The 27,420-nt window shown below is 40.0% G+C and overlaps 1 protein-coding gene across 1 annotated transcript in view; it reads left to right on the top strand.

The window, feature by feature from the left end:
* LOC121195552 (potassium/sodium hyperpolarization-activated cyclic nucleotide-gated channel 1) overlaps positions 1-27,420 on the top strand; it is a 59,729-nt gene that overhangs the window by 13,588 nt on the left and 18,721 nt on the right. Inside the window, exons 3-4 of the mRNA XM_041059093.1 lie at positions 12,691-12,852; positions 23,063-23,281. Of these exons, the coding sequence (XP_040915027.1) occupies positions 12,691-12,852; positions 23,063-23,281 (381 nt within the window). The remainder of the gene's footprint in view (positions 1-12,690; positions 12,853-23,062; positions 23,282-27,420) is intronic.

The raw sequence follows: 27,420 nt of genomic DNA, 5'->3' as shown, positions 1-27,420 counted from the left end.
TTGTAAATGCCAGTGCCCCAATACTATACATGGGTTCACTGCAGCAAAGACAAATAAGAGAAATAATGTCTCAAAATGAGTGTTTGAAGCCATGAGAATAAAACTTTAAGCAAGACATACACACGCAACTTAATCAGATGATCATTACAGCTGAATTAAAGTTGCTTGAAAATAAATCACACACTGTTGGAAGAGATCTACAGTAACTCTGCCCACTGACAAAATCCCCAAGAGGCACTGTAGGGCTGCAAGGAACTTTGGAGCAGGTGTGAGTTACCCCAGATTCTGTATTGCTGTATCTGCTGCACAGAGCACACACAGCCAGGGATGCACAGCTGTTTTTCTTTCTACTTCATGTCCCAAAAAGAACTTGGGACATTAGGCCTTGTTTTGCAAAGCAAAGAAAGGTCTGATTTCACTTAAAGGTATGCTGAGGACACTGAAAGACTATTTTTCTGCGCCTGGAGATGTTCATGTCAACAGTGGCAGCAGCCTGGAAGTGCAGTCTGTAATCTGAGGTGCAGCTTGTGTGTCATCACTGAAGTTTACCTTTTTTTTATGCACTGAAGGAGGAGATGTGTGTCTGGTTGACTGAGCTTTGTAAATTGCATGAAGGTCCAGATGAATGTGCAGGTTTCCACATCTAAAGTGTACTTGATGTCCAATGCACCATGGCGATTACACCATGACATATTTATGGCATAGCATTTGGATACAGTTGCATGTGAGTCTGGGGAGAAATAAATCATATCAGTGCCACCTATATATTTATGAGAATTTTTTTGCCCAGTGTTTGCAGGTGTAGGTGAACTGTGAATTCATTCAGAGCTCATTACCTCAATAATAATAATAATCTACTCTTTTTTTATTCTGATGGACATATTCCACCCCTAAACTGCACCTTGTAACCTCAGCGCAACCAGAATGTAGCCACAGTTGCTGATTAAGTTGAATGTGCTTAATGTACTGTATATAAAGCTGCCTCTGAATCTTAGACCAGGAATTAAACACCTACAACAGTAACAAAACTGAACAAAAAAAAACATTATGCAAACTAATGAAGCTACATCTTAATTTGATGTCAGTAAAAATGAGCACATTCGTCACTAAAGCATGTGCAGAAGCAAATTTGCTTTCCAGAGCTACGAAGCACTTGGCTACGGAACAGTAAATTCATTGCTCCCTCTTCTTTACTCCTGCATTTTTCATCAGTGTTCAAGCTCCACAGTGGTGTTTGTGCATGCTTTGTTGCATTTGGTTCAGCAAGTCTAAAAACAACAGCCATTTCAAGAATGACCAATGTTTGCCTCTTTGGGTTTGACTTGGTTTTATATCCAAATCAGATTCTGTTCTGCTTTGCTTAGCCCCACCCATTTTACAGTGCTGCGCAGCATGGTCAGGCAGGCTGTTGGAGGTGAAGCAGACCTTTGTTGTCTTGTGTGTGGGAGTTGCAGCCTGCAGGGGGGCTAAAGAGCTCTGTCACATGTCTTCATGTGCAACAATCTGCCTGTCACACATTTGACATGTCGTGAGGAAGGGAACCTTTCCTGCTTAACTAAGGGGAACCCACACTGTCAAAGCAGTACTCACTAGTGTGACCGTTAAATACTCTGGATGACAATACTATTTTGTCTATGCAAATATTTGCAAAACATACTATACATTTAGAAAATTTGCTTTTCAAACGATAAATTGTCATTTGTTACCACAGTTGTCCTACCATTTTTCCACAGACATACATTGTCTCTCTTACTTTCCCTGCCTCTTTGTCCATTTCTCTCTTTTCACCCTCTCACACACACATCTACACACAAACAGCCTAATGGACTCCTCCAGTCCAATTTTGTCAAGCAGACAAAAATGAAGGACAATGCTTTTTCCCTCTCATGCTGTCTGTGTTCTTGTCCTCTCTGTTTTAAGACACGGCTCTCTGACGATGAACATAATGTGCCTCGAATCATGTTCTTGCTCAGCTCACTGAGGGAAGCTCACTCTTGGCCCACGGGGTGGAAAATCCCAGACTCCACTGCCTGAAAGAAAGAGTTTTTCTCCTCATCCCCTGTAGATTTAACCCATTTTCCCTTGCCAAGTCACTGAGTGCTCCTTCTGTTGCTAGTTGGTCTTGTTAACTGCGGTAGAGAGTGTTAATTGCTTGACCATATGGTTTAGAGTACAGAGTTAATTGTGAGACCAGTGGTGTTAAAGTATAGAGAAAAGTATACCTTCAAACACCCTAATTATAGTGCCAGTGCTGCACTTTTTGAGTTAAACAGAAGAACATAGTTTTACACACAGCGCTATAAATACAGGTCTGTTAAAATTAGTATGTCAGCAGAAATGCCTGCACACCAACTTCAACCCAAGATTTTATTCAAACACACTGGTTAAATTAATATTTATATAAGTGTGGATTGGAGGTGCTGTGTAGGCGTCGCTCTTAATATATCAAACACTGAAAGTGCTACACATAAAAGTGTGTCTTCTAGATACAGAACGGGAAGAGAGAAAGGGGGCATGGAAAACACTGAATTAAGAGGAAATATAGGTCAAAAATAGGCTCCATCATTAGCACCCAACATGTCCTCACTATGTCCAGTGAAAACTATTGTCAGTTTAAAATGTTTAAACTGCTACTTAGATAATTTCACATTTTCTTTGATGAGACATACAGAAGTATAATATTTGATAGCAGACACAGGCTAACAGATGCTGCTGATGAAAAACATGCTCTCTTGCTGTTGTGTTAAACTCTGCCGTGGCATCTTTATGTTATATAAACTACCATTTTTTTTGTTAGTTGAGGCAGTTCGGCAGAATTATGTATATATGTGAAAACTGCTAATGGATCATATTCATTGTGGTTGTACTTCCAGTAAGTTCACCCATACTAACAGCTGCTAACCTTACAGGTCACTCTGTATCATACTGTCAATGTAAGCTGATGTATGACCTTTAAAATGCTGTGTACTCCTCCACTGAGAGTGCCTCCATGTATCTCTCTGTCTCTCTCTCTTCATCTCTCACTGTCACTGTCAGTCTGTCTCTCAGTTTGGCCCTTATTTGATGTAAGATATAAGCAGACACATCTGCACAGTAAACACTGTGAGACAGAAAGGCAGTGACACAGAGGCAGAGGCTGAGAAACAGAGAAGGAACACTTTGTCCAGAGAAGAGGCTAAATCTTACGCCTTATAAAACAGAAGCATTTTAATCTTTTTTTTTGAAAGATAAAAGGATGCGGGTTTTTCGCTATACAAATAACAGAATTAGAGTAGTAAGCGATTCATGTGGTACCCTCAAACCACTGTTATCTTCTGTTATTGAGCCTGGGGTATAACTGTTTCAGCAGCCCCATAGGAGTCAAACAAAATCAACATCTGCTATTTCTTGTAACATCTGCTGCTTATTTTTAGCAGTATTTTGTTTTTAAACTCACGTCATATTTTGGTATTCAGCAACATTTTTTTTTCTTGATTTGTATTATCCCCCTCCAGAGTTTTGAGTAGGAAACAGTCGGTGAAAGCAGCTTTGATCTTCTGTCCATCCCCATGGGATATCCCCCTGTGAACACAAGTTTCCCTCTGCATGGTGTGCACGGTACAGTAAGCAGGCAGATGACAGATATAGTCTTTGGAGGGGGCTAAAGTGATAAGAGTGGAGATTAGGCTAATCTCGGTTATTTTTGTTCGCTGGGCTGTTGTTTGTGGTTGCTGTGTGTGAGCAGAGGGTATGTTGGGGGTAAGTGGGGAAGGGGAATCAGATGCATTGGTGATTTAATCGTTCGGTCTAATTAACCTCAGAAAATAGTTGAAAAAACCTGCTCGAGTTTGCCAGACTCAAAGATGACATCTTCACGTCTTGTCTTGTGTTTTAGTGAAAATCTAAAACTCAAATATATTAAATTCATTATAATGTACAACAAGGAAAAAAATGCAAATTTTAGACACTAAACCACTAAAAGTTTGGAATTGTTTTGCTTGGAAAATTATTTACATGATGAATCAGTTTTTAAAATAGTTGCTGATGAATGTCCTGTCAATTGAGGGATTAATTAACTAATCCTTACAGCCCTATGTATGTGACTGACTGATTCTCCATGAGGCACATAATGATCCCTTGGTTATTTAGAGGGGGAGCAACTCTATTCATGGAAGACATCCTATAATGATTCCTCGTGCAAATTAATTAATTAGTAACTAGTGAGGCATTCGGGGTTCTTCTACTTCTACAAGACTTAATGTTGTGGTGGATAGATTTAGTGCAGCACCCTTCATCCATCTATCATAACAACAGCAGTTTATATTGCCTTGTATAGGGGAATCATTATAGCAATGAACTATTATTACACCATAGATAAGTATTATTATGGTGTGACTACAGTGCAGATTAGATTATGTAGCATATCAGGTGTAGTCATGATGCCACAGCCAACACAGTAAGAGGTATGTGAGACTAGATAATGTGCTGTTGCTCCACTGTGGATCATATGACCATTTGTGCTGTGTATTTACAGTTGGACTGCTGTATTTACTGTGTATTACTGTTATATAGAACCACCTGTTTTCCTCTTTCTACTATAGTATCTATATTTATTCCACATCATCCGGAGAAGAAACTTATACCACTATTGAAGCCATCATAAATTGTGTTTGAGCTTCAGAGAGGATCAACTTCAGCTTTAAGTATGGATGTTTCAGACATGAGACATCCAGAAGGGTATGTCCCGGCTATAAACGGTGGTACGAAGGGTCCATCTTGCTGATGTTTACATGAGCACAGCAGGTCACCCTGTGCAATCCAGTCAAATCCTTCCTGCTCTCACATGGGCACTAATCTTCCCTGACTGCCTTCTTAGCACAACCACAACTAAGGCCCACTCGCCCTTCCTCTATTTCACTCCTCCATGACATTCGCAAAAACTGAATCTAGTCTTCTTACCGCCTCTGCCCATTACTTACTCCTTCTCCACTTTTTTCTCTCTCTGTTTCTTCCTTTCTTACCTTTGTCTTTTTATCTGTCAGCATTCTTGCCTGCCTTAGTGATATACATGAGATGTACAAACATTACATTTCTTTGTACTTAAACTCCTCAGAGTTCAAATCTAATTGTAAAGTTGAAAAACAACTCAGTTTAGTTCAGGAAACTCTTGTTTGGAAAGTTAAATGATGAGAGTTGATTAGTTTGGCTTAGCAAAAAGATTGGAGGAAGGAGGAAGCAGTTAGCTTGGTTTTTAAATACATACACAAACAGAAATTTAAAATGACAAGTTGTGGTTATTTTATCAAAATGCTAAAGCTATTTCTTTAGGGGTGGTGGTGCACATATTTTTGGACCTGCAGACAACGCTAATTGAACTCAAACAGCTTTAGACAATATTCTTGTGGGATCCTTGCTGACTGGCTTGCTACCAAATCCATGAGATGTCATATTTATCCTGCTTCTTTTGTAGATGTTGCATGCCTCTGCGTTACCTCCCTGTTATCTCTCAGTTCTTTGTCTCTTTCCCTGTCTCCTCCATCAGCCCTCCATCACAGACTAACTGACTGAGGACGCTGATTTAATTCCTGGAATGATGTTGTCAAACTGTCGTGCTGAAACAGACTTGCATAACCAGACGTTTGGTGGGAAAATGGGTCACATGGGGAAAACAGTTTTTCTTGAGGCCACTGGCATGTTTTTGAACAGTATGTCCACATCTACCGTATTCAACCGTTTCCTCTGCATTTTTTCCTCATTGCATTGACGAGTGGTACAGGTGTTGCTGCCTGAACCACAATGCGGCTCATGTTTAGAGATGTCAGTCATGTGTACATGTTTTCTTAGAGCTGAGATGATGTTGTTTGCATTTTGCTACCACTGCTCAGGTTACAGGTACAAATCAATACAACATTCAACCTCCTCCTCATCCATAAATACATTTACTTGTTCACTGAAAACACAAGCCTTTTTCCCCGCACAGAGAAGACCTTTATAAACCCTGACAGAAAACGTAAAGAAGAATGTGCATAAATTAACCGCATACATTAATCCCTGCTGACTCTGAGAATAATGTCCACATAGGGACAAAAAGGAGGCTTAGCAGACCATGTGGGTCAAAATGTACTGAAGTACTGACAGATGAGGTGCAGGATTCTTACATAACATTTCAAGTTAACGTTTCAATCCTAAAGCCATTAACTCCACTGTTACACTACACATTGAATTCTATGCAGGAAAAACATAAACGTGACTCCTGTGGCTGTGCGAGCTTCTGCCCCAGAGGATGCTGTCTCTGCCAATGCAGCTCTGAATGGTAGAGCACAGATTAAGGCAGAACAGAAGTGTTGAGGTTATCACGCTCACACGACCAAAATAGACGCAGAGCGGGTGAGACAGCGGGCAAGGCAGCTAGGCTCGCGGTATAGTGTGATGTGCTTAGAGGAAGAACAAGAGAATACTGCTGACGGACACAGAAACGATGGAAAACAGAGCAGATGAACGGCGGTGCTCCCACAGGAATGAGCTGCTTGGGCAGAAAGAGTCTTTCTTTTAACTCAAGACTGACACATTACCAAGGGATGACTCATCCAATTAAATGGATGCACTGATTAATGGTTGGTACAGGCTAATCCAGTAAAGAACAGCATTACCATATATTCCCAAAAAACCTACCACAAAAACTACCACCATTTTTATCCTACACTCATATATACATACAAACACACATGTTTATGTTAATTTGTGGAATCTGAATCCTTAATGTAAGCAGCTGTATTTGATGATCAAGAATAAGCATCTACTGAGGCCATGAGGCGACATTCAAACATTTGAAGATTAAATGCGTTGCAGATTTCATATCAAAGTAGCAGCACAAAATAAAAACGAGGAAAATTATGACTTTACTTTGTAAGATGGAAATCAAATGACAGACTTTAAAAGAAAGGAAAAAGTTGGTAGCACTCCAATTTATAATTCCCATTGTGGTTGTAGCTACAAGTGTCTGCAACATGTGGGTTTGACTACAACATGTTCTTTCATTAGAGGTTAGCTGCTGAAGTAATGCAAAAATCAGGTTGTAAGTGCTTAAAATTATAACCAAATAAACCAGATGAATGAGTGACAGAGTATGACAGGGCATTGCGTGGGATCAATCCACATGTTAAAAACTGACAAATGACTAAGTGATGTTTTTAAATCACCTTTTGTCTTCTCACTGATAGTTTAGAGAAATGCTTTTTTGCAGTGGTGAAACTGAACTTCAGTCCTTTACTTATGTTGAAATACTGAAATACAATTTTTCATACAGACCATGATCAGCACACAAGTATTTAATACTGTTATACTACAGATTTGACTATGCAGCAGTGTATAATAGAGTTAAAATGATCCCCAGCTTGACCAGCTACTATTAAAATTATGGTATTGCTTACACATGAATGGGTCAATAATTACAATCCAATATAATATAAAATATTAATATAATATCCTGTATATAATAATACTACCCTCTAAAAGACACCCTTCTGCATTATGAGTACTTATGCATTTGATACTCCATATTTTACTTCTGTTAAGTTCTTACTAGTTCTTCTTCCGTGGATATCATGCTTCGCTGGGTGCGTAAGGCAGAGGTGCATGCAGAGAAGAAATAATGATCTCCTCTTTAAAGTGTTTTCTGTTACAGTAATAGATCACCACTTGTTTTGCTGCCTGTGTAAAGATCCCATCGATCACCACCTGCCTTTTAATTAAGTCTGACTACAAATTACTGTTGGGCCTCATTACCTAAATGTATTGCCTCTGCGCTAACGATTCAGAGTTTTTTAATGCAGGGAAACAATTGTTCTGTGGTTTTTACACAGCATTGATGTAATCAGGAGGGAACCAAGTTACATGTATGACACTGCTCTTCTTGTGTAGTCTAGTCTGTTGTTGACTGTGTTGCATGCAGATTTGCACACTGATTAGCTTCTCAGAGCATGCAGTATGCTGCCTGAAGCTCTGAAATAATGCCAAGTCTATTTATGTTTATTTATTGCTGAACTATACATATATCAACATGATTATACATAGCACATTACAGTCACGTGCACTGCAATTACTTCCAGCAAGCTGCTTTTCTTTGGGGGGGAGAGAACAGCACTGGAAATGTATTTCCAGTGTATATGAAATATTCCATTTCAGCTTTATCTGCTAAGACGTTCATTGTCTTTAGGAGTTTTGAGTTAAATGGCCAACAACTTTTCTTGCATACAGAAGAGAGAGAGAGACAGAAGAAGAAAACACGAGAGTTGCTAAATCCCAGTGAATTCCCATTACATGATAATATGATTTTTCAAATCCAAGTTCAACTGTAATTTTGTGATTAAGCAAAACCAAGAGAGATCCAAAAGGAGATTTACAAGACGATGTTAAGCGGGAGAATTCCAGATTTTCCTGGAAGCAGTTTTGTCATCCTTCAATGTAATAGCCAGTGGTGGATTTAATCCCCTCAAATTAGTCCCTCGCTAATCCTCACTAACCTCAAACAGAGGTCACTCATGTCCAATTTGAAGATGCATAAAGAACACTTTGTAATTGCATGTTTAAGGCCCACAGCTTGACGATGACTAATTCTCCTGCATGCTCCTTTTTCTGCACATCAGATTCAAAAAGTTAACCTACAGTAAACATATCAATCTGGCTGACTGACGTAGTGTAAATCTATTTAAAATTTAAGTAAAACACATGTCGGATTACCTGTATGATATTTATACACATAATGTGCAGGGCCTCTAGTGTATAAATTCAGCAATGATTGACATATTGTCACGCTTTTTCACAAAACTTTATTTGTGTATGTACCTCTCAGTTTTACCTCCATATCCTCATCTACTCTATTGTACCGTATTGTACTGCTACATGGATGGGGAAGGGCCAAATGTGAATGAGCGCCGTGCTGGCTGGACACAACCAGCGTGTGACCTTGTGTCGCTATCACATCACATCTTGGCTGTTTGTCTCTACTGTATTAGAGGATTATATTGACCTATTCCCCTGTCCCCAGTCAAATTTAAGCTTGATGCACTTAATTCTAAGCTTATATTTTGCCCATGCCAGCCAAGAGTAATGGTGGTGCTTTTGGCTCTCTGTCAGTGCCACCTATTTCCTGTAGTCAAGCAGCGTATGAGAGCTTATAATGGCAGAGGGCACACTCAGATGTTGGAATACAGAGCTCGGTCGACTGGTTTGTTGTGTTGAACATTTGGGACAATGCTCTGAAATGTCAATTTAATGCCACTGCCTTGTTCTCCTGTGTATTTGTAATGTGAGCAGGTGGTTCAAGATTTTTACAGGGCCCCTTTCAACCTGAGACACACAAGCACAGTCATGCAAAAGCACAAACACTGCACCAAGTAGATATAGACAATGGCCATCCTTTGGAACTACACAGATAAACACAAACAGACAGTCACACTTGCAAAATCAAGTCAATGCATTGATAAAGGAACAGCACATCAGACCACAGAACTGCAGAAAGACACATGGTCTTGCATGACAGCACAGAGCACAAGCTTATACTAATGCTGTATAGCAGCTTTGCAAACATCTTCTCAAAAACTCAGATTGTATGACAGGCTGGTACTACAGCCAATCAGAAGCCCTGAATCCTGTTGCAAAAAGCGCTTGCTCTCCTGTTAAAACATCAGCGGGCAACACTTTCATAATCATTGTTATTCGTCTTTAAAAACAGTGCTTTGATGCTCCCAGTCGATAGGAAAGCCTGTTCATTCTCTCATTGGCCATGCTGCTTTGCAAATAGTTTCTGAATAGTTCCAATATGAAAAAAGAAACTGCTGTGCTTCTTGATTGAGAAGTCACTATGAAAGTATTCTGCACTGTATCTCCAGAGGTGCTTGCTTACTGAACTCCAAAGTAACTTCCTCCAATTTAATGACGTGTGTTTTACTTCACAGAGTGAACGCAAAGACTGTAACGTTGTCAGTGAGGCGGTGCTTTTATTTTTAGGTCTGGTTTGACTTCCCTTACTGCGCGTGTTGAACAAATACGTCAACGTTTTGTGCTGCACAGCCACACAGCTGTCTCCCTCTCTGTGGCCTCAGCGCGACTCATAAACACTCTGTCACAGATAGTAGCTGGGTGATGATCCAGCGTGAACATGTTTGCCAGTTGTGGAAACTGAAGACTGTTGCATATACCCTGATCATGACATAGCATTCCTGCTCCCAACTACAGGAATATGGGCCCCCTCATTGAGACACCAGACTTCTATGTGACCCACAAACCTAGACCGTAAACTCTCTCCCTTCCTTCCCTCACCCTATGTCTTACTTTCTTGTTTCTTACTTTACTGTATTATTAACTCTTAGCATAGAAAAATAGCACAAACACATTATATTCTTTGTATTATTACAAATGAAGTGAATTTGATAATATGGACTAACAGACTATAATTCAGCAACAACTGAAAGACCTCATTTTAAATAGTTAAAATTCACCCTAACATATTCCCACATCACAATGAAGGTTATCCTGTAAAATCCTCTGACCTGACCAGTGATCTAGACCCGGAGCCTCTATTATTAAGAACTCTAATAATAGACCGCTACCTTGTGGCTACCGGCTGCCACTAGCAGACTTTTCAAACTGGTGCCCCTGAAATACAAACCCAAACAAAATCCCACATTGTGTTAATGAGTTTCTACATCTTTCCTCTCTGGCCTCAATGACTCAGCGTGACCCAAAGGTCACGGAGGCCTCCGAGCAAAGTGAAATGATCCCTGGGAATTTGCAAAATCCTCCCTGCAACCTTCACACACACACACACACCACTATCACTTGCTGTCCCCCTCAAAACCCGTACCCCATTTTTCTCTCTTTTGTTGTGTTTTTCAATTACACATTAGTTGAAGGAGAAAAGTGCAGACAAGCAGTCGACCCTTTTCTATTTCTGACGGGTGTGAATCATTTGCAATTCAAAGAGGGACCAAAGTGCTACTTCCTGTTTTCCGCTCCTATTGTAATCCTCCAGGAATATGTAGTCTACCTGTATTAGTTACCTTTATATCTTTCTGTCTTTGTATTTTGTCTCTCCCATTGTCTTTGTCTGTCTTGCCCTCTTGAGTCTGTTGTTCTTTCTAGTATGTCATCAAACTGAGAGGGAGAGAAAGTTCTGCTAAATTAAGAATAAAGATGTAGGCAGCAGAAGAGATACTGGGTGCATTGAGACAGCCATCATGTAAGCTAGTGGCTAATTTTAGCCTTTCAGGGCAGTGCACTGTATCTCCCTGTGGATGAGTTGAACCATAGAGGGATCTGAGCATCAGCTCAGCCTCTTGTTCTTTCCTCTGTTCTGTGTGTGGACACTGTCCTTTGTACAGAAAGGTTACAGGACATTCACAATAGACCGGGGTGGAGAGATGTGGATTCAAAGAGCTTTTAAAACACCTGGGGTTTGTTGCGGTTTTAATGGTAGATTTTGCATAAGCATGGCGAAACTGGATCAGAATTATGCCAGTAAAATATAGAGTAAAAGACAGTTACAAAATAGAGATATTCAATATAACACAGTATTGCTCATTTAATTTCTTATTCAACAGACTGTAATTGAATTGTACATACACATTATCATTTGTATTATTTATAACTTTGAAACTCTGTGTAAACTTACCTGAATTAAAAAGTTCAGTTTTTTTTTTTTTACTTTCTGTCTTTTTTTTTTTTTCTTATAGAAGTGTGGTGTAACATAGGCCAGTCATTACACAGTAGAATGGGCAGTTTACAGAGGATGGAAAGCCGTTAAATTAAAAATAGATAATTACCTGAAATCTCTCATTCAACAAATTGGCAAATGGGACAGGTTTATTATGCAAAACCCACAAATCAACCAATCTTTTTTTTTTTTTTTTTTCAATATTTAGCTTTTTTTAGAAGGAGAAATTTTGCTTCAGTATGAGGATGATTATGGAATAACTAACCTGGAAAGAAGTAATGGGTTTCACATGCTAATGAGAAACTCTGAATTAGTGCCCCAGCCAACCGGGCGTGAGTCAATTCTCTTTGCCCAGATCCAATGTAAATGAAACTGCTTCTCATTGCAGATATGGTTACTCATCCTGCTGATGACTTTCTATTCTGAAACTTCCTGCTCTGATTAAATAGCCACACCAGCAGTAACACTTGCTCCAGCTCATGGCATTTAAAAACACACTTCTTGGCTGATTATTCCAGAGGTCTGCACTCCCTTCATGGTTCAGCATTTCATTCACCTCATTCTCCCTGCATTACCTACTCTGTGCTCCAAGTGTGTTTCCTCCATTGGTCTGTTTGTTTTGGAAAGCAGCCATGTTGAATTATGAACAGTTCAGCATCTGTGAGTGCAAAGATGCACACACTCACACACACACAAACTGGCAGCAACACCATGCCTCCACTTCAAAGGTGACTTTGTACTTTTGTGAACGTTTTAAGTGTCTCAAAATTTTTTATTTTATTTTTTTTAAATATCACTACATGTGACATTTAAGAAAACTTAAACACTAAAGGATCTAAATTCAAACCACTATGCATCTGTGTTAACTGCTCCAGTTTGTATCACTTCATAACATTGTTCTACAATTTGATGTATGATCATAATTTAAACACACAAACAAAGGAGCCGCTGAGGATGTCTAACTGAGGTCTCTGTCTCTCTCTCTCTCTATTTGGCAGATTTTCCATATGACCTATGACCTGGCTAGTGCAGTGGTAAGAATATTTAATTTGATAGGGATGATGCTGCTTCTGTGTCACTGGGATGGCTGTCTCCAGTACCTGGTGCCTCTCCTCCAGGACTTCCCCCCTGACTGTTGGGTGTCCCTAAACGGTATGGTTGTAAGTATTACACACTCTTCTCTTTTGTTTGTTATTTTTGGCATTTGGTATCTGTGTGTGTGTCAGTGTCACTGAACACAGCACTCTTCCAACTGACCATTCACTAAACTCCGGTACCCACTCAGTTACTTTTGCTATGCCTGTCAAGCTTTCCGTTCTTGCACACATATTGTGTTTACAGTGGTAACAGTGGCAGATTTATGACTTGAAATTCTTGGTAATTTTTTTTTAAACAACAAGCCCACCATTTTAGACAGAGGTAAACAAAAGCAGGATTATCATTTAAAGCAGGCAATCATTAAATTTATCACCTGAAATGACAACTGTGTTTGGAGGATTTTATCAGTTGAAGCTAATTAGCTAATTAATAACTGTTTTTTTTTAGTAATTTTTTGTAACCAAGTTAGCTGAACATTTAAACTACTCAACCAAAACACGCGCGTCATGCCCTCTATGCCAAGCTATGATTGGACAGTCACTGTGTGTGGGTGGGGTTTAGCAAATGGTCAACTTATGTGTATACTTTACACATAGGTGAGTTGTTAGTAGATCAAATTCAGCCTCAGAATGCAGTTCTAGATAAGTTCATTGCTTGGAAGAGGGCTAGGAGTTTAATCAAGTGCTGAATGAGCAATCAACAGCAATTACTGGTAACAACAACTGACTCCCAGTTCACTCTGAACTTGAGTTACAGTGAAATATTTGGAGAAAATAAGGGAAAACTTGGACACAGCTTGATGTGGTAACTGTTTTAGACCGACATTTGTCAGAGTACTTCAGAAAGTCAGGTGTCAGGGAAAAGAAATCTGTAGTTTATAACCTCTCTCAGTCTCTCATCACTGCAGCTTCTTGGGCTGATTTGACTCATCAGTCTGGGAGCACCTGCTTTGAACCTCATGTTGTCAGTTGAAGCATCTGATTTTTTTCTGCTGCACCACAGTATAATGAACACCACAGGATAACACTTAAAATGATATACCTGTCAGCCTAACTGCAATGGAAATAGAGCAAATGGTGATGGAAAATCTGTAGAGGAGTATAACAAAGCTCCTTCCCTGCCCTTCTCACCCTTTCTTTGCTCTCTGCTCTGCTGCTTGCAGCTCCAGTGTTGAAAACTAGCGTTGCTGGGTTAACCAGTCTTGAACCAGATCAGGCAGTTACTCCTTCCTCTACCGCCGCCCAGTGTGAACACCACTTTAGCGCTGTAACAATGCTCCCCTGATGATGTTAGACATCAGCAAAGGCACTAAACTGTGAGTCTTATGGGTAAAAGGTGAGATTTGACATGTGGGTTTTTGTAGGAGGTCAGTCTAAGGTGACTGCTCTGCACAATGTGCTGGACTGTAGTGTCAATGTGCAGAGCCTGTGGAAAGTGGAGTATTTCTCATAATCCTAAGTGTATTGATAAAAAAGAATTCTGAAGTTATAATGAGTATTTTTAAAAACATAAAAATATCAGCAGATCAAAAGCAGCAACCACTGAGTGACATGGCGTGCTGAGGTGTGGATGCAGGCCTGGCGTTGTATTCTCTTGGTGTTTTGTTTTGATATAGTATCTAATTTGGAGCTGGAGTCTGTCTATAAATAAGAATTGCAGGCACATTTCATCAGGGACATTGCTGCAGGTACATTATTGCTTGCCAACCTACAAAGAAACACAGCCTAATGAGGCAGTGAGCCATTTTTTTTTTTTTTTAACCAAAAAGGTTCAACATTTGCAGCAACTTTCCCTGTTTTCCCTGGCCTTCTTGTTATGGTAATATTTACACTTTTTCTAAACTTTTTTGTGTTATTTATTCGTTTATTTACTCATGTCAGACCTCTGCAAAACTACAGAGATTCTCATGCAGAAAATTGCTTGGTTTGAGGTGTTTCCGGACTGTCTCCTCTCTGTGCTTTTTCTTTCACAGTGTTTTTATATGTCCGCGTTCCTCTCTTTCTCTGAGTTGGGGTCAAACGAACTGTGGTTGTTCTTCTAAGAGCAATGTGATAGTGTAGAAGTGTGTACAGTCCTCTTGGGTATTACTGATTGTAAATGCTCGCCCGGGGATCTTTTCTGCCTTCTCATCTCCCTCTCTCCGACAAATATTTCTGTACTCCACATGCACACTGACTGCTCAGAGGCATCAGACTGGAGGTGAAAGTGTCAGTTTCCCTCAACATCACAACTCTGTATCCCACTCTTATCTTTACTTTGAGGCTATGAGTTGCCTGAGTGAGCCCACTACCAACTAACATGTGTTATTCATCCAAACAGACATTATCCATCTCTATTTGCACCAACATGAATTTGCAGTGATACAATTTCCCATGTAACTGTCACAATCCATCCTAGCAAACACAAAAACTAGGAAAAACTGATTTTTTTTTTTACTTTCCCTTGATCAGCATAGCTCTGGATTCATATTTACATGTAATCACCAGGCTTAATGATGAACATCTCCTCTTGCTCAGATATATTCCCCTTCTTGTATGCTAATCAATACAAAATGGGAAACATGTAAAAGGCTAATTTGCTGCCCCCTGTGTGGCAGGATCATTTGTGCAATGAAAAGCTAAAGCCACAGTCAGAGACTGCAAAAGTACCTCTGAAACAAACAGCTAATACAAGATACCTGTGTGCTGAAAACCTATAGGTGAATTAAACCAGTGACGACTGATTAATCTACAATGTAATTTGTGTGCAGTGTGTAGAAACAACATTACAAAGATATCTCCCAGCTCTTCAAAGATATTTAAGCTTTCTGGTGACACGCTCTCATGTTCTGCTGGATAGCATACCTATATATAGAACCTCACACTGTCTGTACGTGAGTCTAAAGGGATAGTAATACTTTCAAATCTCAGACCGGTGGAGTGCAGTGACTATGTATGTCATCTCCAGTTTTTCCTTCAGCTGTTTGAGTATGAAAATACTAATTTTGACAGTATTGAGATTACTTTAATTTTGATTATTTTCATTTTATAAATGATGAATCTCAAAACCTTGTTTTGTGAAAGGTTTACAAATATGAATGATAATGTTTTGAGTAATTAATGGTGTTCACAAATGAATTTTCCAATCGAAAATCGAACACCAAGCAAACTAGACAATAAATACAACCCAACTGGAATAAATGTCAGTATTCTAGATTCTAAATATTAATAAAGTTTATTAATCTATTAACATTTGCTTTTGAGATGCATTTACATGAAAATGCATATACATGCATATATATTATGTATGTCGAATACTGACCTATTTTTTTAAGTGGGGTTGTATTTATTAGTAAAACAGCACAAAAGAAAGCTGAGCAGATACATCACATCACAAAAACTTAGGATAAATCAAAACACAAAGTGCTCAGGAATTCATTTTAATTTCCTGATCGCTTTCTGTATTGATTTCACCTTCATTGGACCTAAGTGTGCAGTCTTCTTTTCGAAGCAAATAATCATTAGTTGAAGCCCTACATGAGACATACTGGAGTTAAAACCTGTGTGTATGTAATAAGCACTGTAGGATGTCGGCTCATGAGTAGCGAGCATAGTGTCACTGTCTGTGATGTGGTAGAATGAGCAATTTGTGGAAACTTTTCCCTGTGGATCCTTGCAGAAGTAGAGGCCTATGCACTGACTGCGGGCTGGTAAATTCAAAGTGAAAAGCCCAACCCACATGTGGGATCCCTCTTCTCACACCATCACAATGCATTAGTGTTCATAAGCTAAAATTTTTTGAAAAGATATCTCCCCATTCTGTTTTATGCAGTTTTAACTACATACTATGATAATCTGGAGTTGAGAGAGCGATTGTCAGGTGAATGTTGCCTTCAAAGGGCGCGTCTCTCAGCTGCCTTTGTTCAAGAATGTCGAAAGTTCAGATTGCGTCATGTTTTTTTTGTTTTGTTTTTTTTTCCTCTGTTTTTGGCTCTGTACTTTCTGTCTCCAGCGGTGAGAAGAAGAGTGGGGCCAATGAGGACTGCAGATACTGCTGAGTGGTGCAGTACAGGGTGTAGGGCTGTTATCTTTGTGACTAATGGCCTGAGAGTAGCTTCTTACTCTTTGGAGGCTGCATTTACTTAATCACCAGACAAGATAATGCTTGCTGTCACTGTGTTGGTTCGGGTGGCAGGGTGATGGGCTGTTGCTGTTGTCTGCAGGTACAGTATAAAAATATGTGTGTGTAGAGGCATGTGAGTGTATGTATGCTTTCAGTTTCTGTCCAGGCTCATATTAAGAGACAGACAGCTGAGCAGTGGCCTGCTGAGGATTCATGTCTCAGAGAGAGTAAGAGGCAGACAGGCAGGCAGACACTCTAGGTGGACACACACACACAAAATAAAACAGAAAAGCCTGGCTAACCATGCATAACCGCCCTTCAGGATCAGTCACCCTTGCTGGCCTCTTATATCCCTGGACCACCCACCACTGTCCCATGTCTTTCTTCTCAAACCCCTGAATGAGTCACTTCCAACAGTTCAGGCTCAAAGTTACAAATCAAACTTTTTTCTTCTTCCTCTCATTCAACAAGGGGATGCACTGCTTTCATGTCAGTAAAATTCAAGACCGCTTTTGTCCTGAAAATCGCATTTTCTTTTTCTCTTTGTTTATTATTTGGTGCAGAGTCCCTTTGGTTGGCTGAAACTGTTGTGATGTGTTCTTTGTTGTATGTGTTATTTACCCCTCAGCCTTGGAGAGTCCTCACTGATAATGGAAGGGTTTAATACTAAGAGCTGTTGAGTCTTAGTTTATTCAGAAATGCTGGAGTATTTTTCTCTAGATGTCAAGCGCGGCTGCTGAAGTAGAGCTCACTTTTGAAGGGCCGTCGCAGGGTATTTGAAAATGAGTTCTGATGCTCAAACACTTTTGACTGACACAAGATCACTTGTTATATGTGGAGTCTATTGTCATCTGGAGAATTCAGACAGTTTCTCATTTCCAAAAATAACAGGTTGCTTCCTTGCTGAGTTTAACCTTTCTGATTGAGGGTGCACTAATCAGTGAAAGTGGCTGATGCATACTTGGTTGCACATGATTGAGGAAAAAGTAAAGTCACTTCTCTTCTCAGAATGTCATCCTTCATTTATTCACAACCCTTTAGAGAAAGTTAAAAGAAAGAGCCTACCAAGGATGAAAAGTTAACAAAACAAACAAAATGGGCATTTTCATTATTTTCTAATATTTTTTAGATCAATGATTATTCAAGAAAAAAAATCTGCAGATTAATCCATAGTAAATAAAAATAGTACTTATTTGCAGTAGTTGCAGCCCTACCAGCAGTACTAAAGTACAAAGCTTGATCCAACGAAGGATCCTTCATCAGGACTGCTGAGCAGACACTAAACATGGAAACATTCAAAGCAAGGAGAAACCACAAACTCCACACTGAGCTACAAGACTGTGTGCCAGCTTATTCATGCAAGCCTGCAAACCCCTTCACTTCCTCGCTCGTGTGTTCAAAGACTATTGTGCCTTCTGTGCCCTCCCAGGGAGAACAGCTTGTAGTTTGATTATGTAATTGAAAAATGAATATTGTGCGTCACATTTTTTCCCATGCATGGGACAGCTTGCCGGATTTCAGAGAGTTATATGATTGAGTAATTAAAAGCATCAGTTAATGCGGATGTTTTACTCTTTCAGTTGCAATCAAAAACATGAAGGGAACGTTTACTCTACCTAGAATGAAACATGAAAACAAAACATGACAAAGTTCCCCAAAATATATTAAAAGTCTAAAATCTACACATGCAGGCACATTCTGCAAGACACTGTATTGTTATTAAGAATATGAAAGTATATCAATGTATTTCCCTAAACTTTCACAATTAAGTTATTCTGAAGTGAAACAAGGACAGCTAATGAATCAGTGTGTGTCTGTGGGAGTACAGAGGTGAACTCATTGTGATTTTTGTTATTTCTTTTTTTTACTCTACTGTTGCTGAGGGGTCAAATCGTGTCCTTTGCAGCCGTCCATTACATCCTGTTAGTCTCATAGTTATCCGTCCGTATCAACAACAAGCAACGCCTCTGGGTCACACTCAACACTTAGGACGCTGGTGAATCATCGATTGCATTCCTGGTCACATAACCAGTTACATCTTGTGTGAGAAGACTGTTGGAGGCACGATGTTGTGATTAATGAACTGAAATACTGGCAAGTTGTTGAATGTACAAACAGTCAAATGCTCGGCTCAGTCTAATTATAGAAACTTATAAGTTGTTAATTGGAATACTTATGACAGTGGTGTGGGTTGAGATGAGTTTTAATGCATGTGATAATGACGCCTGTGAACTCACTCATAAAACAAAGGCAGAGCCGCTGAAAGATGAATATGCAGTATCTGACGCCACATGTTTTGATGCATCCAGTCCTTAATTATATTTAGAACAACTCTGGAGGAATTGAATACATCTGCTTTGTCAGCCACATTTATTAAATTCAAGGGAATTGTAGAGTTTAGGACAAAAGTGGAAACTGCATTTTCTGGATGAAAAGTGTAAATACTGCAATGACTCACTCTCCCCAAAGGACAGAAGGCTATACAGCAAGAAACACTTAAATTATTCTGTAAATCTGTGAGATTTCTGGTGGTTCTTAACACATATACTTGAGAAAAACACATGTTTGCCTGTCCTTTGATTACAGTTGTATGCGCACACACACACACACACACACACACACAAACACACACACACACACACACACACACACACACAATCCAATATGCAAGTGTATGATTGGCTGCTACAATCACAACTCACTGCACCAGACCTACAGCGCGACATTTACTGTGATCGCGCAGGGAATAAAACACACTCAAGGAATAAAACAGGAACAACAGTGAGCAAAGACAAGTGATTTGAAAAATACCCCTAGTTACTGCATCGCTGTTGTTTTGGCTTGTGTTGTGGTTTTGTGGAGTTACGTGGAGAGCTCCTGTGAATTCATTTTACAGGCTTTTCTGCCACAATGTTCTTTGTTAACAAGGGCTCCTCTTTCTCACTCTGTCTGATAAAACTGTCTTCAAAACCTTCGGACATTTTACACCTGCACCTGCCAAATTTTAAATCAGAGACACAAATGCTTCCACCACAGTGGAATGGATAATGGCAATAATTCATCAATTTTAGCTACAACTCCTTTGCATTTTCATATTTGAATTTTCCTCACATATTTGGAGATCTTACAGTAATCCTCTACAACAGGCTACAGGCTCAAGCACGTGACTTTTAATGGCGTTTATATTATTTAGTGCGAAAATCTTGAAAGAGCAGTGCAGACGAGCCCTGTTATATCTATTTATCTGTCCACCGAACACACACAAGGACAAATAGCAAAAGGTGCAGTGAGTCACTCCAGCTTATCTAACGTCTAGCAAAAATTGTACTTCTCTGCTTTTCCATGCATATAAATGTGTCAACACAAGCATTATTGCTCAATAAACAGTCCCCCACCATCCCGACCACACATGCTAAATGTATAAATGTGGAAGGACACCTCAGGTTCATGACCTCACAAATAGCATTTGTTCCAGTGACATGGTTGGGTGCGTTTGTTCTCCGTGTGTGTAAATAGATTATTCATTGTATGTGTTGTGTGTCACAGCAAAATATTACATATTTCCTCACATGCAGTGGCTCCAAATATTTCCATCACAGTGAACATTATGGCAGCAATATGACAGTATTTTGTTGGCCAAGCTCTCGGGAGTAAAACAATTTCAAACTGCCAAAGCGAACAAACTGGACTTTATTTGTTATTAAAGCTGGCAAGTGTAATTATCACAAATTTCCCAATCAGTCTCTGGAAGAAACAACTAATCAGTATGGAGATGAGAATTGGTGAGTCATCCAGGGCAGATGATTAGCTGTAAATTTACTCATTTACCAAATCCCTGTTGATGAACAGTGTGGAGTCGAACAGAACGGAGAATGGCGTTACAAAAGGAGACACCAGTGCATCGTGTGGGAGGCCAGAGAAGAATTATATCTTCTAGAGGTGTCATATTTCTTTCATTAGCTATTCTGTTTTGGGTGAGGTAGGTATTCTGTATGGAGCGCTTCCTCAGCACTTCTTGTTCACTGGAGGTGAAGCTATTGGAGGAGTCAGCAACTTGGCCATGGCTACGAGGCCTGTAGCAGAGAGCTGTCTCGTTTGTCTCTACATAGGGACTTACTGGGTTTCACAGATGTAGCCTCTACGGGCCTCTTCAGTTGCTCACTAGAGATTTTGCACATCCCCAGGGAAAAGGCACACTTTCCCATTTGACATGTACTGTATTAATGAGGAGTCTAAATCCTGCTCTGACTCCTAGACGGGACTTCTCCTAAGGCTGAGACCAACAACTACAAAAAAAAAAAATTTAAAAAAAAAGCATGTGAAAAAATGCAGTTGAAAAGTCAGTAAATTTTCAAACCTCCTGTGGTGATTTCATATTGCAAAAAGTAATTTTAAAACAGTGAAGGAATTGCCTAAAGGCTTGGATGTACTTGAAACAAACTAGTTCATATAATGTGACATGTGACCACATCTGAAGGCAAAAGTGTTTATACAGTAGCTGCTCTGGACTGCCACACTGAAAAGCAGGAAGACAAGCCTGGCAGGGGTGAGATGCAATAATCATTCAAATGGTGATAATAGCACACACATTTGGACAATCTCTCCTTGAAGGCATCCGTGATGTTGCACACATTTCTACATAAGAAAACTGTCAGTAGTTGTGTGAAGAATATTAAAAGAGAGCTTGAGGGAAAAGTTCAAATCCTCCCTGCTTTCTTTCACTGCGAAAAGATGGTGCGCTTATCGGATTGTTGGTTTCAGAAAGTTACAGGAACTGTCAGAGGCAGTCCCCTAATTCTGACATCAGAAGGGTTTGGAGGGAGGGGGTTTAAGGCATCTTTGGAGGATCTGACAACCACTTTGCTCGATGTATACCGACTCCTAAAATTTCTCGTGGTGCTTGTGGAGTGTTCATTCCCTCACCACTTATCTAGGATATTCATTTAGAATTATCACTGACTACATGGGCCCTCTGAATCTGGTGAAAGAAATAATAAAACTCTACCAAATACACAGGGGAACAACTTTAAGGCATCTATGTATCTATGACCAGGGGCCCATGTTTTCATAATCCATCCATGCCTCATAATATCTCAGTTTTAGAGTGTATTTTGTCACAAGGAGTCACAGAAGCTGATCTTGGCCAGTGGCAGCGTTACACTTCTCTGCTTGTTTCCCCAGTCGACAGCCACTGATCAGGTTCTTCGCAAACAACTTAGTCTGAGTAATGACAAGTCAACAATGAAATGGCTTCTCATAAACCCAGCTGGACTCATTATTGGATAATAAGGGCCTCATGAACCCAGCCCGGGATATTATTATGCAGTTAAAGGCGCACAAGAAGACGTCACTCTGTGAAGAGAACACATGCGGTGAACGATAAAAGGAATGACTCTCACCCAGAGCAAATCGCTTCCCTTCATTTGTAACAAAGAGCTGCAAAAGAGTCGCTGGTGACTGACTCACTAAAATTTCAACAAGGAAGACTCTAACACAGTCAAGCTGATATGTGACATGACTGTCAGCTCTGAATCCTCCGCATGTGTGTGGGGACTGCAGCCACGGTTTCTTTGCTTCCAGCTCTGCATTTCTGTTCCAGCCTCTAACGCACTGAATCCCATTACAACACTTATGAAAATCAAACCTGAGAAGAGAGAAAACATAATCCAAGCCAGTCCTCACCTCCTTTCCATGTGCCCCCTCGCTTTGAAAGGTGCCCTGGGCATTAAGGGAAAGGATGCCTCAGGCTTCTGTAAATAATGCAAGTTTGGGCGTTTTTTTAAGCACTTGCAAACATGAACTGTTTTCCACCCTTTGGCAAATAGGAAAATGAAGAAGGCCAGGTACATCCAGGCAGAGAGAGAGAGCAGAGAGGGGAAAATAACATGAAGTGTTGAAAGACTGGAGACTGAGTGAAGGAGGAGACAGGAAAAGACGAAGGTAGAAAGTTCAGTCACTCAGTGAGGGCATTAGGCTTTGAGGCATGAAGAGTGTGTTGGCAGAATGTTTGGTAGAGGTTCAGTGATCCATCAAAGGAAAGCCTGTCTTTCCATTCTGCCTGCTGGAGAGCCTTCCCTCTCTGCCTTGCCTTGCAGTAACTCCCCCCACCCCCCTCTCTGTCTCTCCATTCCTCTCTTTTTCTCCACCCTCCCTCTCTCTCCATCTTTATAGAATGTTTCCTGGGGTAAGCAGTACTCTTATGCCCTCTTCAAAGCCATGAGCCACATGCTGTGCATCGGGTATGGCGCCCGGGCACCCGTCAGCATGTCTGACCTGTGGATCACCATGCTGAGTATGATTGTAGGCGCCACGTGCTACGCCATGTTTGTGGGCCACGCTACAGCTCTAATCCAATCACTGGACTCCTCACGCAGGCAATACCAAGAGAAGGTAAGAACCAAGCAGTGACACACATTACAATATTAAATACCTGAGACTAAAAAAATAATTTACACAATATTGAATGTAAGTAACTTTAAAGTAATCCTTTAAAAAAAGGGAACTGCACAGTATGACGTACAAATCATTAATGTTTTGTTGTTTCAAGGTAAGTAATGCTAATTACCACTGGGATGGTCTTAAAGTATTAATCTGAGGGTTTTGCTCTTTCCGGCTGCATAAAATCCTGCTCATTGGAGCTAGACTTAAATGAATTAGGTCTTCTCTCAGGGACTCCGTGGACCAATGGGTTGAGCTCTCATAGATCACAATATCCAGCGTCTTGACTAGGAAAGAGGATTTTCTCTGCCCCAAGCAGATCACACAAGGTCAATGGGGTGAAGAGGTCTATGACACGACCAGCCACCTCACTGTCTGCATGCTGCCAGTGAACACAATTTATTCTTCCTGTTTCATTTCAGTCCCTATTACGCCTGTCTTTTTTTTTTTTTTTTTTATGCGTAGAGGGTGATTATCCAGCATTTCAGCCGAGCCACCATCTGTGATCCCGCCGAGGGGCCTGGGCAATTCCCAGAACACACGGCGCCATGACTGATGCACTCTGTGCTCGCATGCAAGAATCTGAGTTTAGCTCCCAAACTTTTCCTTCGCTTATGCTGCAGAATTCCATGTACATACACCAGGGGATTATAATCCTCCATTGTATGTCTCGATCCACTTCCGAACATGGTTATGATTAAAATGAAGAGCTGACCTTTGACTTATGCGGTAACAAAGATGATGTAAGCTTGGACAGACTGATGCATCTACCATGTCTAGACAGTTTTTTGTTTTTTTTTTTAATATAAGTGGTTTGTCAAAAGAAACAGCATTTCACATCATTTAGGGACACTGAATTAAGTGAAAAAGTGATGAACAGAAACTGGAAATGTCATATTATCATATTAAATTCACATCTAAACTGTGTCTAAGAACTGACACAATGAGTCAGTTATTCCAACAATGTTTGTAAATGACTAACTGTTGACATCACTTTTCAAGTCCATCTTTTAAATTTTGAATCCGTTTGCTGAATTAGAGCTGCTACAATTAGTCGATCGCCAGAACAGTGATATACAACTATATTCAATTCATCATTTAAGTCATTTAAAATGTTTTCTGCTTTTCAGCCTCTCCAAAGTTTGCTGCCTTTTTCTGTTTTTTAAATATTATCAATATTATCTGACATTTAACAGACAAAAAAATAATGAGCAGAGTAATCAATAATAAAAATAATCATTATCTGTATCTCTAATCTGAATGTCTGAGTTTTTAATTGCTTGGGGCACAAAACAAGCAATTTGATGAGTCGATAAAATTAACACAATTAACACTGCAAATAACTATTTTTCTTTATCCTTGCTTATTTTCTCAGTTAATTTTTTTGTCTGTAAAATGACAGAAAGTACTGAAAGTCCATTATAATTCCCATTAATTTTGTTTGACCAAACCCAAAGATATTAAAAATATATAAAATTGTCTTATATGACAAAGAACAGAAGACAATCCTCACATGTGAGTAGGTGGAACCAATGAATGTTCAGCAAGTTTGATTGAATAATGATCGAAATTGTTATTTTCTTGCCAGTCGATTGAGTGATTAATTGACCAATTGACCAATCATTTCAGCTCTATGGCAAATGAACTGGTGATAAAAATAATCATAGTTGCAGCCTTATCATCTGTATGTCCACACAAACACAAACACAAACACACACACACACACACACAGGACTGAGACTCCTCATTTATCCTGTGGGAGGCTGTTGTCATGATTCTTATTAGAGAATTGGTAGAGTCACCTTGGCTGTGACTATAACAGGACATGCAAAAATATCAGTTCATTAATTTACATGCACTGGCAAATTAAAAGCATTTAGCTGTTATCAATTCATTCTAGAGTAAAACGATGGCCTGACCTCGCCAGACACTCTGCCATGGTCAGTGCAATCTAGAGAAAACATCCCTCTGTGTTTTTGGTGCAGAGCTGTTTTTTGTGCTTAAAACTTCTCGTCAAAGCACAACTATCACCACCATTACAACCACAAATACGCTACAACCACTACTGTACAAAGCCATCCACAACTCACAATTGGAAAAAAAAAAAAGAAAAGCCTGAATCACGTAAGGTCAAGAGGACAACAGGTTAACGTCAGTGAGATGCCTGGAATGCTAATCATTTGATTTCTTCACTCCCTGACAGACTTCATTTCATCCTCACACCAAGCATCAGCGGGTTCACTCAGTCACTCAGGTGTTGATTCACACAGAACTGACAGCAGATCAGAAAACGTCAATGCACTACACAAGCACACAATCAGGACAAAAAGATGCACACAGAGGGCTCAGTGAAAGAAGAACTCTTAGCCTGACAAAAAAAACACTGCCAGGTACATGTACAGGTATACTGCTTATGAAGTATACCTGTACATGTACAGGTATACTTCATAAGCAGTTTTTCATTGTAATTCAAACCATAATTTTATGATTGATCATAAACAGATGTCACAGCAAATTTCCCCCAAAATTAATGACAGGAGGTCACCCACAGCAAACAAATCAGCTGTTTGAAGTCACTGTTTGAATTAGTGACATGCCTCTTGCTCAGTATGTGATGTACATCTGCTTCACAGCAAATCTGCTTAATCTACATCCCACTTTATCCTTTCAGCATCCCTCCAGGCATTGAACTGACAGCTTTGAGGCTGTGAATGCCATGTTCATGGTAACAGAGCCCCAGTGTGTATCCAGATTCAACTAGGGCTGATTTGCTGCATGGCTGTGCATATCAGTGGAACAGGCTGAGGAGCAGCAGGGATGGGTTCAGGGTGCTCAGCCTCTAGTCATTACATCTATCGCTACCACAGCTGGGGGGGTTTGTTGGAAACATGGATGGAAAGATGTACGTGGGTGTGAGTTTAGAAGTTAGCTAAGGACAGATGATGTTTATGAGAAGGACAGAAGATGAGAAAGGGGGAGAAAGAGTGATTCTTATCTATATACTCTACTTAAATTACAATAACTTATCCTTAAATGACTTGTTCTAACATAGTTTTCATGCTGTTATGTTTAGAATAGGAGAAAAAAAAAACTGAAACATGATTCAAGGGAGGAAGGCCATCATTTAAACACATGGAAGGAAACACACTAAGAGAAAGATATAGAGGAAGAGAGGAATCAGAGGAAGAGTAAGAGGGGGTGGGAGGAAATGAGGGTGTAAAGCGTGCGTGATCTCTGCCTCCTGCCAGCGTACAGCTGCATGCCATTCAGCAGCTGAGGAGTTATTCTTTAAGACATGTCCAAGCTGTGCCGTATTTCATATACAGGGCTTAGAGTCTAATGTAAACCTAACTTAACTGTTTGGTTAAGAAGCAGGTTAAGAAAATGCCAAAAGATTCAAAACCAGTAGTCAATAAATGTCACAGTGTCAAAATAGTAATTGAAACATCAGTGTCAAAAACAGCCCTTAAGTGAAATCTACATTTAGATGCACCCAAATATATTTTTGACTTACAGATTACATAAGCAGCCATATTTAAAGCATACAGTAGTTCAACACGTTGGGAAACATTCTTGTTCACTTTCCTTCCGAGAATTACATGTGCCAGTAGCTGGTTAGCTTAGCTTAAAATAAGCACTGGAAACAGTGGGGAAACAGCTAGCTTTGCTCTGCTCAAAGGAAACACAACTCAGTAATTCACTCATTATGTTTGTTTAATCTGTACCAAATCCAAAGTGTGGTTTTACAGTTAGTTACGTAGCCATTTCCTTTTGGGTACCAGAAAACCACTCATTTTGACACTGCTTGCCACGAGTCACTACAGATGCTTTTCAACTTGTACTGTGTGAACTCAAAATAAATCAGTTTCCCACTAACAAAACCTTGGCCCCTTATCACCTTTCTCCAGCCGGGAGAGGAATGAATGAGGGAGACATGTTACTGAAGTGTCTTCTCTCTCACTGACAAATTTCATTTTGTTGACCATGCTTGCGTCACACTGGCCATAGAGCTCGTCCCTGGACTGGGCTACCAACCTCACAGCTGATGTTGGCTCTCACCTACTGCTTTACTGTGATTACCAGAGGCAATG

Source organism: Toxotes jaculatrix, chromosome 16 (genome assembly GCF_017976425.1).
Source record: "Toxotes jaculatrix isolate fToxJac2 chromosome 16, fToxJac2.pri, whole genome shotgun sequence".
In the NCBI taxonomy this organism is placed as follows: Eukaryota; Metazoa; Chordata; class Actinopteri; family Toxotidae; genus Toxotes; species Toxotes jaculatrix.
This window is presented reverse-complemented; position numbering and strand designations above follow the sequence as displayed.